Genomic DNA, 18896 nt, shown 5'->3' with positions numbered 1-18896 from the left:
TAAGCCATCCTCGAGCTAACCTTTTTAAGTTTTTGGCCAGAAAATAAAAAACTTATACCCATTGTTTATGGTTATGAAGCTAATGGATTTTGCAGATTGTTTATTCATAGCTTCGCCATATATCATGCCTATCTGGAACTTTTTATGATGGATATCTGCATAGCCATAAACTAAATAAAATCATGTATAGGAAATCAACCAAAAAACTAGAAAATTTAAATAGTTTTATATATTTTCAAAGCTCGAAATTCGAAATTCTCGAACTTCAAAAACATAGCATTAACAGAAGTAATTACCCCTTCGAAGGCTTTAACATTTTTGAAAATAACAGTACACGCGTATAAGACTTTTAACATTAACAGAGGAGAGCGAATGGCGAGTTACAGCGCATAAAAGCTGACATTTGGGAAAAAAGAGAGAGAAGGCAACCTGTAGGCAGTATAGCTGTTGTTGTTTTCGTTATGATTATGAGAGTCTATCAAAAACTTGTCTGCGCTGCCGCTGTATGAGTGTGCCATAGTGTGTGAGAGAGTGTGTGCCGTAGTATGGGTGTGAATATGATGGCAGATATGAAAAGGGCAGATCCGGTGCTCGGCTTTTTCGTTGGTCGACGCTGGCGTAAAATGAGGGAATATGAGCGTTATGAATTATGTATTTGCCTTGTACATAAACAAACCCTCTCGCACACACTCATACTCTCGCAGTTCCATGCTGGTGTTGGTGGCTTTTTCTTACTGGTGCGCAAGGTGGCTGGCCCCCACACCCCATTTCTGGGGGCTGCCGTCTTCCCCAAGCTTTACTTCCTTTTCTTCCCTACTTCAGTTTTTCTTTTCCATTTTTTTATATGTAATATTATTCTACTCCTCCCGTTTTCAGCATTTTATTGGCGCTCTCTTCGGGCTTCTCTCGCTGGCCGAAATTTATGACAGCCCCACCGAAAGTTCTGCCCCCCCCCCCCCCACAGAACCCTTCGGGGGACGGCGACGTCGACGCCGGCAGCGTTATTAATGCCTCCTTTTATTCCAGCTCATTGTTGTTTTTTTTCGTCCTGGCAAGTTCTTTCTCTCTCTTTCCCAGCCGAATTTATCACATTCCCGGCGCGGTTCTGTAATAAAGTCAACTTGTGCGGAGGATTTCGGATATCAGGGTAAGTAGCTCTTACTATTTCTCAAAAAAATTCAAACTGAATGATTAAATATTTCAAGTACTTTTTAAGTTTATAAAGAACTACTAAAATAGTTCCCCAACTTACAGCCCTATTGTTAACATCGCAATTGTTTAATCACCTTTTTAATTAAAAATCGACCAACTTTATTCGTCACTCTATTAATCACTCAATTAATCATAACGCATTTGTCAGATGCTTCTATAAAGAAACAAATTGCAATTAAAAATTTAGGCAAATCGTTATTATCGCCAGGTGTGAAGACAAAAGAACATTTGCAATTAAAATAGCAACTGGTACGAAAGGATTTAAAAAAAAAAGCTTAAAATGCTGGATTAAATTCTTTGGCGAGGGAACGAGAGGGCGATAGCCATAAGAAAATAATTAAAGAAGTGGGAGTTGCCCAAAAGTCACAAGAAACAAAAACAAGCAACAAAAACATTTTGATGAATGGCTCATAATATTCACACACACATACACGTTCACCCACTCACACTCATACTCATACTCATACTTATACTCATATAAAAACTGACGAATAAGCGGAGTCACCCAAGTCAGATTTGGGTTTGTAGGTGGGTGGGGGGGCGTTGGGGCAGACACAATACGAACAATAGCGAAGAACAGAAAATCTTATAAAACCGAAATTAAAAAAGGCAACAACAACGCTCATAACTGCGCCAACGACGGAGATAGCGCTATCGAGGGAGCAAGATGGCGCACACGTGAATGAGAGAGCGCAACAAATGGCAGGCGCCATTTTGTGCGAGTGGAAGCGAGATGGCCGGCTGCCCAAGGGCAGGGCACTTGGCCCCCTATGAATTATGATAAATTATTAATCGAGAGTGCGAGCGAGCGAGCGAGGGAGCTTTGGAGCCTTGGAGCACACGACAGAGAGAGTGAGAGAGAGCCAGTCAGCGCACCTCTCCCAAAGATTATTACAACAACAATGGCGCAAAGGTGAGCCGCAAAAGGCGGAAGGAAGTTGCCACTGTCGCGGACGTCGCAGCAGCGCCTCTGCCGGCGCAACATTTTTCTTCCCCTTTTTTGTGATTTTTTTTGTGCGAGCGAGAGAGCAGCTCATAATTTACCGAACAAGTTTCATAAACGTCTCTCCAGTTCTCAGGTAAAACAACAGGAGAACACGACACACCTGAGTGTGAGTGAGAGGGCTGGCAACAGTAACAGTAACAGTGGCGGCAGCGACGAGCAAGCGAGAGGCAGATCGCAGTTTAATAAAAATTATGATGAGAGGGAGCGAGAGAGCGCATATGAAAAATTATATGAAATGCGAGTGAGAGCGCCCTCGTGTGTGTGTCTGTTTCTGTGTGTCAGTTTCTGTAATATCGCAGCACTCACACACACACATAGAGAGAGACTCACGCACACGAACACACACACCAACGCACCGGAACCGGTCGCGGGGCCCACGAAGCAGCGAGCCGAACGACACCCGAGTCGGAAAAGAAGTCTCGGGTCGGGCGGCTGTATTTGTTTCGGAACGTATCTGACGGATAAATATTTTGTGTCAGTGCTATTTCGACGCGCTGAACGTAACGTTCGACATACTCTCTACACTCTCTCCCGCGCTGGGCCACGTTGCGTATGACTACGCTGCGTATGCGTAACTCGCACAGTTTTCCACGAGTTCGAGTCCGAGTCCGAGTCGGAGTCCCTGCCGCGAAAAAATCAAAACAAGAGCCACCGCAGAACGATGACAATCACCGGCCAGCTAGCCAACTAGTAGTCGTAATTACAAATACGAATTAAGTTAAATCGGCCAGACAGTGCCGTTGGCTACGCGCGATTCCTCCTGCCGACGGCAAAACGTAAAAGTGTTTACTTCCATGAGCCAGGTGGCGCTATGAGCCAGAAAGAAATAATTAAAGAATTATTTTTGTCCCCCCTAACAATATAATGAAATAATAAACATGGTGCAATGATCAACAGTTAACGAGTCGCGGGAAAGCTAAACGAAAAGAAACCAAAACATCCTCATCCTCGAGAAAAGAAAGTGCTTGAAGCGTGCGTTTTTTGATAAAAAGTTCTCTTGATGAAAAATCACCTGTCCAACGTTTTGTGTGCGATGCGTAGTGACTTCAAGGATAATCACCAGGAGACCATCAATAAAATGATACAATTTGGCACAGTGAAATATGGCATTGTCAAACAGCTGAAGGATCGCGCTCGCAGCGCCGACAAAGGTGAGCTGGAAAGCCATTTTATTAAATCGCTACAAATTGTGACCAAAAAGTCTTTTGGAAAAGGAAAAACCAAAATTAGAAAGTAGTTCCCTATCAGCGGAACATAAAACAAAATTTACAAATTTCGATACGTAACTGAACCATTTAAAAATGTTTAACAAATTTGTCATGATTGTCTTTTTCTCTATTTTCTGAATCTATTATTTCCATAATATCGTTTTCGACCTACGGGCTCTGGACTGTTTTCCATTTTATTGATAAGACTTTGAAAACTTGGGGCCAAACATTAATAATTGTGGCGTTTTGGGAGAGGAAGCTTAATAAAATATAAAAAGTGGTAGGCAGGCATTTTAAATGTGTCACAAATCCAACAAGCATTTAGAAACCCATGGCTCTGCAGGTCCGACTGCACTCCGAGTCCCCCCCTCCGATTTTATGGACTAATTTATACATATAAATTATATTTCTTCGGTTTTGCATTTCCAGTTTCTGATTTGTTTTAATTCGAACGTTAACAGCTGCTATTGGCCAGCCCCGCGCCGCGTCCCCCGGCCGATCTTGTTTTTTATGATAAATCAAAAATCGATTTCGATTTAATGGAGCAACTTAAAAACTATATGATTTAAATATGGCTTCGGCTCATAGAAGCAGAAATGACTTTTGGGAAAGGCACCAGAGCACCAAAAATCGGCTTGACTGAGTTTCGAGTATATATTTTTGGAGGCCTCGCGGCAGGCGTGTTTCTTTAATTGGTTTTGAAAGCTTTGATTTTCGGGCATTTGCATACCAGTGCCAGTGCCAGTGCCAGAAAACTTAATTATATTTATTGAATTTTTCAAAAGGGCTCTCGAACTAAAATCCTTTAACATATTTTTCAGTAAATAGTTGCTGTTAAACTCTCAGGCACATAATTACAAATGAGTTCACATTAAATTTGAAAATTGCTGGCCATAAGCTTTAAAAAGGTGATAAACATTCTGGTTGTGTGAGTGGGGATGGTTTTTTATTTAATTTTATCAATTTGTTTGGCGCGGTTTTTATTTATACACCGCATATGATGGCATATATGTACATCCCAGCTATATATAGTTATATATTCATGCGCCTGGCTGGCTGTGCCTGTGCCTGGTTCGGGGATTAATAAATGTTAACTCATTAGTGCGGGACAATAAATTAAATTAATATCGCAAAAAATGAAAATCGAAGCAGATTCGCAGAGAGTTGCTGCTTATTTCCATATGATTTATATGGAGTATAACCCTCAAGGATGTATTCCATACCGAATATATGCAGGCGCTGTCTGCGAATATGGAAATGCTCCTCGATTTGCGTCGCTCTTTGTTTTGCAATCAATGTCGGGATCGCATAACTTAATGACATTAATTATTTAATTATTTTTATTTATACGATTTGGCGTATACGATTTTTTCGGTCTCTAGTTCTCCCCCCTATGCTGGGCCAAAAACTTGAATATGAAATTCAATTGATATCCCTTCCCTATGGTCTCTGGTCTGACCTATGGCTGCGAAATCCGATCAGACCGGACTTTCGATATATTATTCAATTATGCCATATACTCGATGTGCTTCTGCTGTTTTCAACTCGTACACTTTATGTACATTTTATGTAGTTTTTATTTCGTATTCCGATTTTTTTTTTGATTTTTGTTTTTTTGCATTTTCCAATTGGCTGAACATTTGTTTCACCTCAGGCCAGCGGGCTCACGGTTGGTTCGCAGCGATTTGCATATTGAATATGACGATGGAATAATTGAAAGCCAGCCCAGAACTAAACCCGAGCCGTATGCAAAAGTCAATGGTTAGAGGAGGAATGAACTCAAAAGCGTCGAGGTGGAGGCACTAATTCAAGGGAATTCTCACAGCCCACCCCGGCCCAGAGTTCCTTACAGGAAGCGCTATTTACCAAAATAAATTCCCACTCTTAACAGGAATAAATATATATATTTCAATTAATTTAGTTTTCCCTAGTAGTAGCTCTCTGGTGGGGATAAAAAATTGATTTGCTGAAAGCTAAAATAAACCGAAACAAAATTTATGAGCCAACAGGCATGACAGGACGGGTCGGAAAATGGAAAATGGAAAACGGAAAAGCTGCGAAAATGTTGTTGAAAATATTTGGACACATAAAATGCCAAAAAGTTGACATTGGTTAATGAGTTGATGGACAGACTGGGGTTAGCAATTATGAGTATTCGTCAGTGGTGCTCTGGGGGTTTCATTTAGGGTGGGATTTATTCGATTTAGTTACGCATGCAGAGCGGAGATAACTCATTCGATTTTAGCCAACAGACCGAACTGCTGAATTTATGGCTTGACTTAATCCACCTTTAAACTGGCGCGATTTAATTTATATGGAGGAACAATGAGAAATATAATTTCCTGCCGACAGCGTCTCGTTTCACAATTTCATATTTATTTATCTGGCAGATACATAGATACAGAACGCACGGAATGGCCGGAATGAACCTAGTCCGCGAGTTGTCAGTAGAACAAAATACATTTTCGGTAGACAAAAAAAATAAATCTTTAAACGGCTCACACACACGCCTCAGAATCGATATATATACACATATCCATCCATCCCATACCCATACACGCCATATAGATTAAGTTAAATGTTTGGATATTTTGTTTTGGGCGCCCACGCGTCCGAGGAACTAAAATACGCGCAAACTAAAAATCGAAATCGAATCGGGCCGCTAAGGCAATGGCCTCTTCCAGATCCCTCCCTCCTTCCTCCTCCAACACCAACACAATAAACAAGCTGCGTTTATTGTTATTGTAAATTTAACAATTTTATTACCAATTGCAAAATGACTTAACCATGTTCGAGACAATTTTATGTTCGTCATAATTGGAAGTTGTTTTATTTTGCCTGTGAGCTGCGAGTCGCCGCCGCCGCCGCCGCCACTGCCGATGTCTGAAAGGTTTATGGCAACATTATAATTAATTTCAATTAATTAAAATACACTTCACTTATCAGCAATCATAATCATAACTCCTCGCTCGAGCGGTTTCGTTTTTGAACTGTAATTGTAACGAAAAACAATATTTAACTTTCAACCAAAAAAGAACAATTACTTTTTTTTTAAATATCTCACAAAGGCGAAGCGATTTCTTGAAAAATGAATTTTTGCGAGCGAAAAGTAATAATAAAAATAATATTAATGCGATCGATATGCAAATGGCGCTGATAGTCGCCAGGCCCCGTCTATCTGTGTATCTTTGTTTTATTTTTTTGTACTGTATCTGAGTATCTTTTGTGGTCGAAAACAGAAAACTCGCCCAACTCGTTTGATTTGTGCAGAAATATGTTTTATTATATATATCGAACGATGTGGTGTGTTGGCCCGAGTTCGTTGTTGGCTTTAACTTATCATAAATTATATTTTATGTGCGTGTGCGGCAAAAGTTGCCAGTGTTGCTGGTGTTGCTGGCGGGCCAATCTGTGACTTGGTTTGCTTTTTAGGCTCGCCGCGATTAATTAGTCAGAGGCACTGGACCAGGCCAAACGGCTGTCAACTGCTTTCTCCCCTTGGACAGCTTACCTGGCAACAAGTGTGCATCAGTTGGCCAGCACAAGCAGCAGCAGCAGCAACACGAGCATCAGCAGCAGCAGCAGCATCAGCAACAATTGCAACTGCCGGCGATCGACTTCAAGACTAATTGTGGGCAGCACAAAAAAAAATAAAAATAAAAAGGAAAAACAAAAAACAGCTGCGGTTGAGGTAGAGGGAAAAGGAGAGAGAACACATGCTTTAACAAGAAATGTAATTGCATTCAGTTGGCAGCCAGAGCCAAGAGCTAGGAGCTAGGAGCAATCTCCCCACACCCGCCAGCAACTTTAACGCATTGCAACGAACAATTGCCGGCGATTAAGTCATATGCAGCGGAGCGGTGGAGGGGGTGGCAGGGTAGACAGCTAACAGGTAGCCAAGTAGCCAAGTTATCGGGAAATGGCCAACAATCCCAACCAGCCAGCGACTATTTTGGATTTGTGCTCCAACTCCAAGTTACTCAGCAACAGCAGCAGGGACTGCGGCAGAAAAAAATTGCGCATTCCATTGCGATTTATTGTAACTTTTGTAATTAGTCACAAGCGTGATGGGTTTTTGAGGAAAAACTATTTAAATTTAAGATTTAAATTGGCCGAACAATGGCGCTATTAGTGATAACTTTTATTGTTAAAACTTTGAAACAAAAATGTAAAAGTAATGTTTATTTTTCTTTCTTTCCAGACACAGGCAGCGATCAAGAGGAGAATGGTGGCTGCTCGCCATTGACCACGGCCACCACTACGGCCAGTCCCAGCCGGAGTCCCGAGCCGGAAGAGGAACACCACGACAACGATCAGGATCAACAGGTATCCTCCATCAAAGAACAGGTAGAGAAGCCACTGGAAAAAACAGAAATTGAACCCATTGAGGATAACAATAATAAGGTAGTAACAATGACAAAACCAAATTCAGAGGACCGGGAACGGGAGCACGAGCCCAATGCCAGTGGCTCCATGCCCAGTTCCCCGGTCGCCGAGGCCAGTGCCGAAGAGGCGGCCACGGAGAGAGCTCCGGAAAAGGAGAAGGACATCGAGGTAGATGTGGAGATGGGAGACGAGGCAAGCAGTGTGTTCCCCGCCACGGAGATGGGAAGTCTGCCAGGAGCAGGCGGGGCTCCAGTGACCCTGGAGGCCATTCAGAACATGCAGATGGCCATTGCCCAGTTCGCGGCAAAGACCATTGCCAACGGATCCACCGGGGCGGACAACGAGGCTGCCATGAAGCAGCTCGCCTTCCTGCAGCAGACCCTCTTTAATCTGCAGCAGCAACAGCTCTTTCAGATCCAGCTCATCCAGCAGCTCCAGTCGCAGCTGGCCCTCAACCAGGCCAAGCAGTCGGAGGACGAGCAGGAGGAGGAGCCGGAACAGGAGACCGACCAAGATCAAGAGCTGGAAACAGACACATACGAGGAGGAGGAGCGCATCGCGGACATGGAGCTTCGCCAAAAGGCTGAGGCCAGGATGGTGGAAGCCAAGGCCCGGCAGCATCTGATCAACGCCGGAGTTCCGTTGCGAGAGACCTCCGGTTCTCCGGGGGAAACCCTGAAGCGGAGGAGGGAGCACGACCAGGAGTCGCAGCCCAGCCGCAGACTGAGCTCGGAGGCCTCTATCCACAAGGAGAACCACTCCCACCAGGACGCCCTCTCCAAGCTGAAAGATCTCGAAAACACTCCCCTGCCCTTCGGTTCGGACCTGGCCTCCAGCATCATCACCCACCACGATGACCTGCCGGAGCCCAACTCCCTGGAGATGCTCCAGAAGCGCGCCCAGGAGGTCCTGGACTCCGCGTCGCAGGGCATCCTGGCTAATAACATGGCCGATGACTTTGCCTTCGGAGACAAGAACGGGGACGGTAAGGGTCGCAATGAGCCGTTCTTCAAGCACCGTTGCCGGTATTGCGGGAAGGTATTCGGCTCGGACTCTGCCCTCCAGATCCACATCCGATCTCACACCGGCGAGCGTCCCTTCAAGTGCAATGTGTGCGGCAGTCGCTTCACCACCAAGGGCAACCTGAAGGTCCACTTCCAGCGTCATGCCCAGAAGTTCCCGCACGTGCCGATGAACGCCACTCCTATCCCGGAGCACATGGACAAGTTCCACCCACCCCTGCTGGACCAGATGTCGCCCACCGACAGCTCGCCCACCCACTCGCCGGCGCCGCCATCCGGACCGTTTGGTTCGGCCTTCCCGGGACTGCAGAACCTCTATCGTCCGCCCATGGAGATTCTGAAGAGCTTGGGGGCCGGTGCTCCGCATCCCTTCTTCCCCCAGGACCTGCCCACGGATCTGCGTAAGCCCTCGCCGCGCTTGGAGGAGGAGGAGGCGGTGGCAGCTGTTCCGGTGAAGAGGGAAATCGTGGAGGAGGAGAAGGATGAGCATCAGCAGCAGCAGGCTGACCACGAAGAGGAGGCAATGAGCCAAAGAGAAGAGGAGCAGGATAACCGCAACTCCTCGCCGGAGCCAGAGCCCCTGCCTCTTGAGGTGCGCATCAAGGAGGAGCGCGTGGACGATGAGCCGGAACAGGAGCAAGTTCAGAAGGAAGAGCACCGCAGGAGCCCTTCCCCCTTGCCACAGCAACCCTCGCCCCACCACCACCGACCCAGCCACCTTGGCTACCCCCCGGTGGTGCAGCCTATCCAGCCCCCCGCCCTGATGCACCCTCATCCCTCTCCGGGCTCCCACTTGGACCACCTACCCACCCCTGGACAGCTGCCGCCTCGCGAGGATTTCTTCGCCGATCGGTTCCCGCTCAACTTCACGACTGCCAAGACCCTGTCGCCGGAGCACCACTCCCCAGTGCGGTCACCTGCGGGCGCTGGAGTACCACCACCTGGAGTTCCACCTCCGCACCACCATCCCCACCACATGGCCAGGTCGCCCTTCTTCAATCCCATCAAGCACGAGATGGCAGCCCTGCTGCCACGCCCCCACAGCAACGACAACTCCTGGGAGAACTTCATCGAGGTGTCGAACACCTCGGAGACCATGAAGCTGAAGGAGCTGATGAAGAACAAGAAGATCAGCGACCCCAACCAGTGCGTGGTCTGCGACCGCGTCCTGTCCTGCAAGAGTGCGCTCCAGATGCACTACCGCACCCACACCGGGGAGCGCCCCTTCAAATGCCGCATCTGCGGCAGGGCCTTTACCACCAAGGGAAATCTGAAGACCCACATGGCGGTGCACAAGATCCGGCCGCCGATGCGCAACTTCCACCAGTGCCCAGTGTGCCACAAGAAGTACTCCAACGCCCTCGTCCTGCAGCAGCACATCCGCTTGCACACCGGAGAGCCCACGGATCTGACGCCGGAGCAGATCCAGGCGGCAGAGATCCGTGATCCGCCGCCTTCCATGATGCCTGGACATTTCATGAATCCATTCGCGGCTGCCGCCTTCCACTTCGGAGCTCTGCCCGGAGCAGGAGGTCCTCCGAATCCCAATCACAGCATGCACAACGGAGCCCTCGGCTCGGAGTCTTCCCAGGGCGACTTGGAGGACAACATGGACTGTGGCGAGGACTACGACGATGATGTCTCCTCGGAGCATCTGTCGAACAGCAATCAGGAGCACGAGCAGAACGACAGGCCACGATCCGGGGATGACTTCAAGTCCCTGCTGTTCGAGCAGAAGCTGAGGATCGATGCCACGGGCGTGGTGAACACGAATCCCGTGCGGCCGCGGTCGTCGGCCTCCAGCCATGGTGGCCACTCTGTTGGCTCCACCTCGGCCCCGACCTCGCCCACCACTACGTCGGCGGTGGTGCAGAAGCCCAGTGCTTCGCCCGCCCGCTCGGACACCTCCCAAGGAGCTCTGGACTTGACGCCCCGAGCTCAGCCTGCCTCCAGGTCCCCCTTGCCCGCCGCCATCAAGGAGAAGCCCGCGGTGAGCAGTCCGCCCAGCCTGCCACGCAGTCCCAGCCACGCCCCCACCTCGCTGCTGACCTCCCCTCTGCCCCCAAGTGTGGGCATCGACTGCCTGCCTCCTGGCTTGCAACACCACCTGCAGCAGCAGCACCAGCACCTCATGCAGCAGCAGGCGGCGGTGGCAGCAGCGGCGGCAGCCCAGCACCACCACCACCAGCAGATGGCGGCACTCCACCAGCACCAGGAGCAGCTCCGTCGGGAGGCGGCAGAGGCCCAGCAGAAGGCGGCAGCGGCAGCAGCGGCGGCGGCAGCAGCAGCAGCAGCAGCCGCTCAGCGCCAGACCTCCCCGCAACCCACTCAGCCCCAGCGGCCAGGTGAGGGGGGAGTAGGCCAGCCACCTAATCCACTGATGGGCGCCCGACCACCCTTCGGCATGTTCCCCAACCTGCCGCTCTTCCCGCCCGCCACCACCCAGAACATGTGCAACGCCATGAACCAGATCGCCCAGTCGGTGATGCCGGCGGCTCCGTTCAATCCGCTGGCGCTGAGCGGGGTGCGGGGCAGCACCACGTGCGGCATCTGCTACAAGACATTCCCCTGCCACTCGGCGCTGGAGATCCACTACAGGAGCCACACCAAGGAGCGGCCCTTCAAGTGCAGCATCTGCGATCGCGGCTTCACGACCAAGGTGGGTTTCATTTTATTTACTTACTTAAGCAAGTTCTGGGGGATAAATTATATTTTAGATGGGGATTATCTGTTTCCATAAAGACATAACTTTAATAAGAGTTTTCTTTATTTTTCCACTTTTTCAGGGCAATCTCAAGCAACACATGTTGACCCACAAGATTCGCGACATGGAGCAGGAGACCTTCAGAAATCGTGCCGTAAAGTATGTAAGTTTTTCAATACTATTTTCCTTATCCCATTCCCTGTAATTGTATTAAATATCCTTGTAGTATCCTTGTTTTTAATCAATCTTAGTTCTATTTAAATCCCTAACACTTTCCCTATTATTTTCTCAAAAAAAAAAAAAAACCCTCAAATTTCCTTGACTTACCAAGACTTTCCCTTTTGTTATCCTTTCTTGCAGATGAGTGACTTGAACGCCGATCGCGAATAAGTATAATCTCAGTTACCGCCAGCACGATCCCTCCCATAATCGCCACCCATATGGGGTGGAGATGACCTTGCTCCATCAGAAAATGGCTGGCAATGGCAGCCCCGAATCAGAATCAGTCAGATGCAATCGATTCTCGCAACCCAATGATCTCAACATATAGAGCAAAATCGGAGAGAGAGAGATATATAAAGGCCGAGTCTGGTAAAGATCACTCGAGTACACAGAAATCTTTTATATTTATAAAATGTTGCCCACAAAAATATTATTTGATTGTTGTTTCAAAAAGAAAAGTGAAAAACGAAAAGTTGCTAACAACAAACGGGGCTGATCCATGATCGATAGAATGATTATGCTCCGCGGCAGCTCTGAGCAGCTTTCATAAACAATTTTTTATGATCTGGCGATCTGGAGAACCGTATAGCCTCCCGATATACCAATATACCGATATACCGGGGAGGAAGGATCATGAAACGTATCCAAAGATGCATCAAAAGCGATTTGTGTTCCAGCTAAACAAAAATGAATAATATGAAAATCGAAAAACGCGGAGATGGAACCAAAGGCTGCTTGGTATGAAGAGACTGATAGCGTTTCGTGTTCCACCAACACCACACACCTCTAATGGCAGGGGCAGGCACACGGATGTATCTTTGCATCTGTATCTCTGCAACTGTATCTGAATCTGTATCTGTGCCTGAAACAGAAACAGCTGAAGCGGACAGTGAAGGCGTAGTAAAATCAAAATTCGAATTTAAAGCAAATCTTAAGGTATATGCTAAAGTAAATATGATAGGTACCTAAGCAAGATTCAAGCAGATATGTGTACATACATATATATGATATATTATAACCAAAAGCCCCTAAAACACTGAGACACATATATGTTAATAATCTATTTGGAATGTGCAATAATACGACATGCTATAAATTTAGATGCGAACGCCGAGCGCAGGCTTTTGTTTCCTACTACTCGTAAATTAGATTTATTTTCCACCTCTTGTACATACTTCGTATACAACACACCCACTCTATATTGCTACCTATTATTATCATTATTAATTATTAATTATGGAACATAAATTTCGAAATCCAAACTCTTTGCTTTCGAGATCGGGTTAGGAATATTAAAAAAAAAAAAAAGAATAACAAGGAAAACAAACAAAAATATATATGAGAAATTGTGATATTAAATGTAAAAAAAAAGAAAATACAAATTACGAGTTGCTGGTTGGCAGAGGGGGAAACCCAGTCGAAGCTCCAGCACAATGCTTTCCATATCACAGATGAGAGAACCACAAAAGATATCTAACATTCATAGTTAATTTAGTTGTTAGCCCAGGGGACAATCCCCGATCCACGAACCACACCCAAACACACACACCATACACACTCTCTAATTTCACTTCATTGGAAGAATTAACCTCTAGACTTAAGTACATGTATTGATTACCACACTTAAATTATACACAGATACAAATGTATCTCAATCTGTTCGTAAGCATTAAGAATAGTCTCATAATTTATTATGCAAAACCAAGAAAAAAAAAAACAAAACAAAACAAAACAAAACAAATGCAAATAAAAGTAAATTTATTGACAAGAACAAATAAATATATGTATTTAAGTTATGAAAAATTAATAAACCACCGTGGCATTTCTTCTGGGGTCTGGTTGGGGTCACCAGCTCGGGGTTTATCGAGATGGACGTTCTGGGAAAATCCCGAAAATCGTATTTCCAAGATTTTTCGTGGTAACAGATGGCGCTGGCTGTAATAAAAATGATTAGTCAAGTTTATTATCGTCATAATCTTTTAATTCGAAATCGAAACGGAATATCGACAGAGTCAACCGATCGGATCGCGCTGGATCCGTACCAAGCGCAGAGCCTGATCTGATCCATAGCAATGAAATATTTTTATTGCCTTTTAAATTGATATTTTACCTTCAACAAATTTTTGCTGCCTGGTTTGGTCTGTTTTTTATATCGTTAGCTTTTTCTGGTTAACTTTTTTGTTGTGACCAGTGGTCTGGGGTCTGTGGGGACTACGTATTCGATGAGATCGCAGCGGCCGATCGCTGTGGCATTTTAGTCGTTAATCAAAAAATTTCTTGTTGACAACGCTTTGTCATCTTTTTAATGACGGACACCCGCTGAGTTCTGAGTGTGTGTTGCTTTGTTTTGGGTTATTGTTATTTGTTTGGCAGCTTGTTTGTTTGTCTCCTAGTGGCCCCTGATGGATGTTTGGACTGGTTTCGATTTGGAAATGTCATTTACATCTTCCCGTTGACCATGTGGCCATAAAGCAATGCTAATGCCTCTCTCAGCCTAGACAACGAGCTATAAACTGCCGGTGAATTAATTTCTTCATCACTCTATTATTAAATGCAACATCTGCTCCACTTACACGACTCAGCTATGCCGATGGTGAGTAATTAACACTGTTAATATGCCAACTCGTTGACAAACTGTCATCGCTGGAATGAAAGGAGAATAATTACAGATCGGATCGGATCTGGACTGCATATCATTTCTTTCATTCCGCCATCAGTCAGCGGCAGCGGTCTGCTGTAGGTAGTCCTGTATCTGTCAGCGGCACCTTTAAGATGCGTTTTCGGAGGGACCTGAAGATACAAACCCTTGGCAGCCAGAGGGTTGCTACACAAGTTGAGTTATTGTTCCATGCGGATGTTAATTCGAGGCGTGTAATTGCCGCTCTCATTCCAGCAGTTTATTTACAAGTTTTCAACAGTTTTGTCGCACATCCCGGTCCCGGTACCAGTCCCCGTCCCTATTCTGTTTCCGTTCCGTTTTTTATAACCCATTTCACTGGCTTTTTAGTTTAGTTTAATTTGGGGCAATTTAATGGATTTACGGCACGAGAGGGCAAACGTCTCCATCGCCGGCCAAATGGCATCAAATAAAGTGGCCGCTCCACGCACTAACTGCACCGAGAACAACAATCCGCTGATAACTATTAAGATAACTATTGCAACCATATTCGGATCGGGTATGGGTTTGGGGTTGGGGCTTAGTCAGGGGGTTTAGGGTTTGGGTCTCCCAGCTGGCGAGGTAAATCCTTGAAAGCGATGGCAATAAATGCAAAAATCCTTACAAATAATATGAGAATGGGCCAGAATGGTTATGGGCCAGTGTGCGGGCTTATCGCAGGCATAAAACCAAACTCACACAGCCCGGCGACAACGCAAACACCAAAACACCGAAAACAATCTAAACAAGAAAAATTGCACAAATTGCCGGGCTTCAGTTTGGTTCTCAGCTCTCGGATCCCATCGTCGTCTCAGCCTTCTGATATCGCAGCTCCCGGCCTCATCATCATCATCGCCGCAAACCGTGGGCCAGATTGGGGTTTCGAAGCATAAAAAATCAGACTCACAAGTGCTCTGGCTAATTAATGATTGCTTCCTGATTGTTTCCGCTTACTTTGATATTACCGATCGATATTAGAATTTTATTTATACGACACACGGTACCTGCTAATCAATATCATTAATCTCTGTTACATTACCAGGTCGGCGCAATTAATGGAAACTGCTTTTGAGTTTCGAGTTTTGAATAAAGTCGATAAAACACGGATTGAATTTAATGAAAACATGTTTTAATAAGCGAGTGTATTTGAGACAAACCAGCCCACTGTGCCTCTAAACAACCAGCAACACTACCAACAACCGGCAACAACGACACCAGCAACAAAAGGCAATAACACCAGCAACACACATCCAAACAAGCGAGTGTGCGGGGTGGGTGGGGAGTATGGCTTTGGCTAAAACACTTCAATAGGAAAATCTAACGATTTGTTTGCATTTTTATTATTTCCTGCTGTTGCTATTGCTGCTGCTTCTGCTGTTGCTGAAATTGTCACAAAATAAAATAAAACTAACAATCATTCCGGCAAATATCAACAGGAATATGGCGATGCCCCCCTCTACAGTACTACCTCCTTATGGTGGTCGCCGCGTAGCCGCACACCCGCCTTAATGGTGTTTGAGTGGCCGTATCTGTGTATCGGCAAGTGTCAGTTTGGCACATCATTTGGCCCCGACACACAATGGCGGCCTCCGTTTGAGCCGCCTCTGAGAAAAGAGTCGGATCTCCAGCATTTTGACGTCGGCAGATTCGGAGGAAAAGGCTTCCAGAGATCAGCAGTCTCCAGTCGATGCTGGGGAATCAATAATGCACGGGAGAAAAAACTACATTACTTTCTGTAACTAAGACGTTAGTTACTTACTTGGCTAAGTTAGTTAGGACAGCCTATTTTTTCTCAGTGATAATCTGAGCAAGAGGCCGGATCTGAGACCTGAGCCTGACATGAGCTCGCATTTAGGCAACATTATGCACAGGATTAGTTGACAGGCTGGCAGGATCCTCGCTAGAAAAAGCCATATCCCCTGGTCACGTGTCAGTGGCTCGTGGCTGTCTGTTTGGGTAATCGACACCATCATAATATTGCACTGCCAGATTAATTGGCCTTAAGATATATATTTGATTTACTCTTGCGGTGGCTTCAGCTTTTCTTTTAGATTTCGGGGAGGAACGCCCCCAAAGCACTTCTGGGATTAGCTGGAAACAATACAAACCATCTATAAGTCTGGCCGATGCCGATTCTGATGATTTATTTGGAAAAAGGAGGTCGAGGTAATAACTTCGGGAAAGGCTTGTAGTGCCATCAACTTTTGGCCAACACGCATCCTGGCAGCCATTAGGCCAAATGAGACTGGGACTTTGCAGGGACAATCGAAGGCGATTGACTTGGCTGGCAACGCCCTGTCAGAGTCGGATAATTTGCGTTGTTTTCCCGCTTTTCCGCTCTCCTGCCCACCCCCGCTGCAAATGATGAGGCATTAATCGGGACGATCGGCCCTGCCCCCGGGGCGTGGATTGGATAGGAACCGAAACAAAACGGAATCGAGGATTGGGAACGGAGAACGGAGCAATCTGGTAAAGACAAAGCCCGGGTTGGGAATTCTAAGCGGGATGCTGATGCCGGACATTTGCAGCAGTCAGCGCGATTTACTGCTTGGCTGCTTACCCCCTTCCAGCCACCTCTCACCAAGTGGGTGGGTTTGTGAGGAATGGCCATGTGATTACATGAAAAACACTGAAAAGCGAGTCAACTTTCAAACCAATTTTTGCCAGGCGGCAGCCCAGCGCAAAGCGGAGAGCCAAGTAGAAAATTACTACAGTTTATACTCCCGATACAGATACGTTGTATATATCCATATGGTGGAGCCAGAGGTGGAGCTGGTGGAGCTGGTGGAGCTGGCGGAGCAGGGGGCTACAGGCAAACAACAATCCCGCAATCCCAGCAGCAATTTTCAAAATTTCAATCCCATTGCTCCCTAGTTATACTCTAACAAAGGGTATGAAGTATGAGATTAAAGGGTTAGAAGTATGAGGGATTTGGTAACTAATTTTTAAGGTTAATAAGTTTATTTTAAGAATATGATAATATGTTATGAGAGTCTAGCTTTAGTGCTAGAGTGGATATGAATAAGCAAGGATATATGGCATTTTGATTATAAATCATTTAAAATCAGAGTCATCTTATAGGCAGAACAGAATAACTAATTGCTAGTTAACTAATTAACTTAGGATAAAAACCTATTATTAAATTAATAATAAATCAAATAAATAAATAATATAAACCCTCTAAGAACTACACTCTCAAAGAACTCTACCCTCAAGGGTATTTTAATCTTCGACCTCGTCAGGACATTAACTATCTTTCCAAAGCTAACCCTTTTTTTTTGAGCCAAGCCAAGCCAGTGATTTGTTTGATTCTGAATGTTGGCAATGCTGTGCGGTGTGCCTTGGGGCTGGCCAACGTTGCCAACGCTGCTGATGATGAGTTCGCCGGCGAGGCGATCTAATTTCTCATGCTGGAATCATCGATTCATCGTTTTGTGTTGTGCTGTAAATCAACGGGACAAAGACCCAATCCGACCCGACCCGGATATCAGTTCTCTGTCTCCTGTCCAGAGCACCACCTCCCCCTTGGCTAGCCCAACTCCAATCAATCCAATCCAGTCAACTCCTGCCACCCACTGTCCAAATCTAAGCGCTTCAAATATATTTCCCCCTCGTTTTGGGAGCAGAAACGCGGCATAATTGCCGTTTTGTTCGGGAGATACGAATGGAAAATTGGGGGGAAAAAAGAGGGCGGCTGGAAAAGGGGGAGGGGCCGCAAATACAAATTGCACGTTTCAACCCGAATTGCAGGAGAGTGTGTGTGTGTGTGTGTGTATGGTGTGGTTGGCTTGTTGGATGGTTGTTTCTTTTTTCTTCCAAAAGCGAGTGTTTGGGTCAAATCAAAAAATCACAACAAAATTACTTGCCTGTCATGAAATTTGCCTCGATTTTGTTTTCTTCTTTCCTGATTTTTTATTTTATTTTTTGCTTTTTTTTTAGCAGTATTGCGGATGCAAAACGGTTTGCTATTTTATTTTTTATCCTCTCCCCCTTGGAAAAGGAAGAAGTATCTGAAGAGTGTAAAGTGTTCATGTGCTTTGGAGGTTGTTTTCTTTTTTTTTTTTTTTGTATTTTTTCTACAAAGTTTTGGGGCTCTTATTTTGTTGTTGTGCATGTATAATTTGAATTTACAGTCAGTGGGCCGCCTTCCGCTACATCAAATTATTTGGGGCCAGACACTGGGCAATTTATTTACCCTTCTGGGTAGCCAGAAATTAAATATTAAAATATTAAGATCAAATAACATTAACTTAAGGGGTAAAGCTTACTTTGAAGACTAGGAGGTAAGAGGGGGTTTTATTTATTTTAATTATAAATAAAATAGTTTTTTTTTTTAAGAGTTTGAAGTATTTTTAGAGCTATAGTCTTTATAGTTTCTATGATACAGTCGGAAGATATCGCTCAAGAAAGGATGAGCGGACTCTGAACTATTAAAAAATACTATAGATTCTTGATATTGATATGAACATTCTAAGTATAT

General features: G+C 45.5%; 1 protein-coding gene and 1 long non-coding RNA gene across 3 annotated transcripts; one reads left to right on the top strand and one right to left on the bottom strand.

Annotated features, from left to right (window-relative positions):
• Nucleotides 1–2598: 2598 nt before the first annotated feature.
• On the top strand, nucleotides 2599–13570 carry LOC6497935 (homeotic protein spalt-major). Of its 2 annotated transcripts, none has more exons than XM_014906413.3 (4): nucleotides 2599–3369; nucleotides 7628–11493; nucleotides 11621–11697; nucleotides 11899–13570. In XM_014906413.3, exons 1-4 carry the CDS (start codon nucleotides 3219–3221, stop codon nucleotides 11900–11902), a joined length of 4098 nt encoding a protein of 1365 aa, XP_014761899.1. In that variant the 5' UTR covers nucleotides 2599–3218; the 3' UTR covers nucleotides 11903–13570. The 2 variants fall into 2 exon arrangements, with proteins under 2 accessions (XP_014761899.1, XP_001961749.2); XM_001961713.4 differs by having other exon boundaries at nucleotides 11621–11701.
• On the bottom strand, nucleotides 6170–7035 carry LOC123257325. Its single transcript, XR_006507364.1, has 3 exons — nucleotides 6938–7035; nucleotides 6366–6416; nucleotides 6170–6309 (listed from the first exon to the last, which is right to left on the bottom strand). It is a non-coding gene; the product is annotated as an uncharacterized LOC123257325 (long non-coding RNA).
• Nucleotides 13571–18896: the final 5326 nt, after the last annotated feature.

The sequence above is a fragment of the Drosophila ananassae genome, chromosome 3R, assembly GCF_017639315.1.
Source record: "Drosophila ananassae strain 14024-0371.13 chromosome 3R, ASM1763931v2, whole genome shotgun sequence".
Classification (NCBI taxonomy): Eukaryota; Metazoa; Arthropoda; class Insecta; order Diptera; family Drosophilidae; genus Drosophila; species Drosophila ananassae.
This window is presented reverse-complemented; position numbering and strand designations above follow the sequence as displayed.

Excerpts from the sequence above, each read along its gene's own strand:
- LOC6497935 (XM_001961713.4), top strand. The coding sequence starts at position 3,219 with ATGAAAAATCACCTGTCCAACGTTTTGTGTGCGATGCGTAGTGACTTC. Across the intron at positions 11,494-11,620 it reads ATCGCGGCTTCACGACCAAG|GGCAATCTCAAGCAACACAT; the intron begins GTGGGTTTCATT and ends CCACTTTTTCAG. Across the intron at positions 11,702-11,898 it reads GAAATCGTGCCGTAAAGTAT|ATGAGTGACTTGAACGCCGA; the intron begins GTAAGTTTTTCA and ends CCTTTCTTGCAG.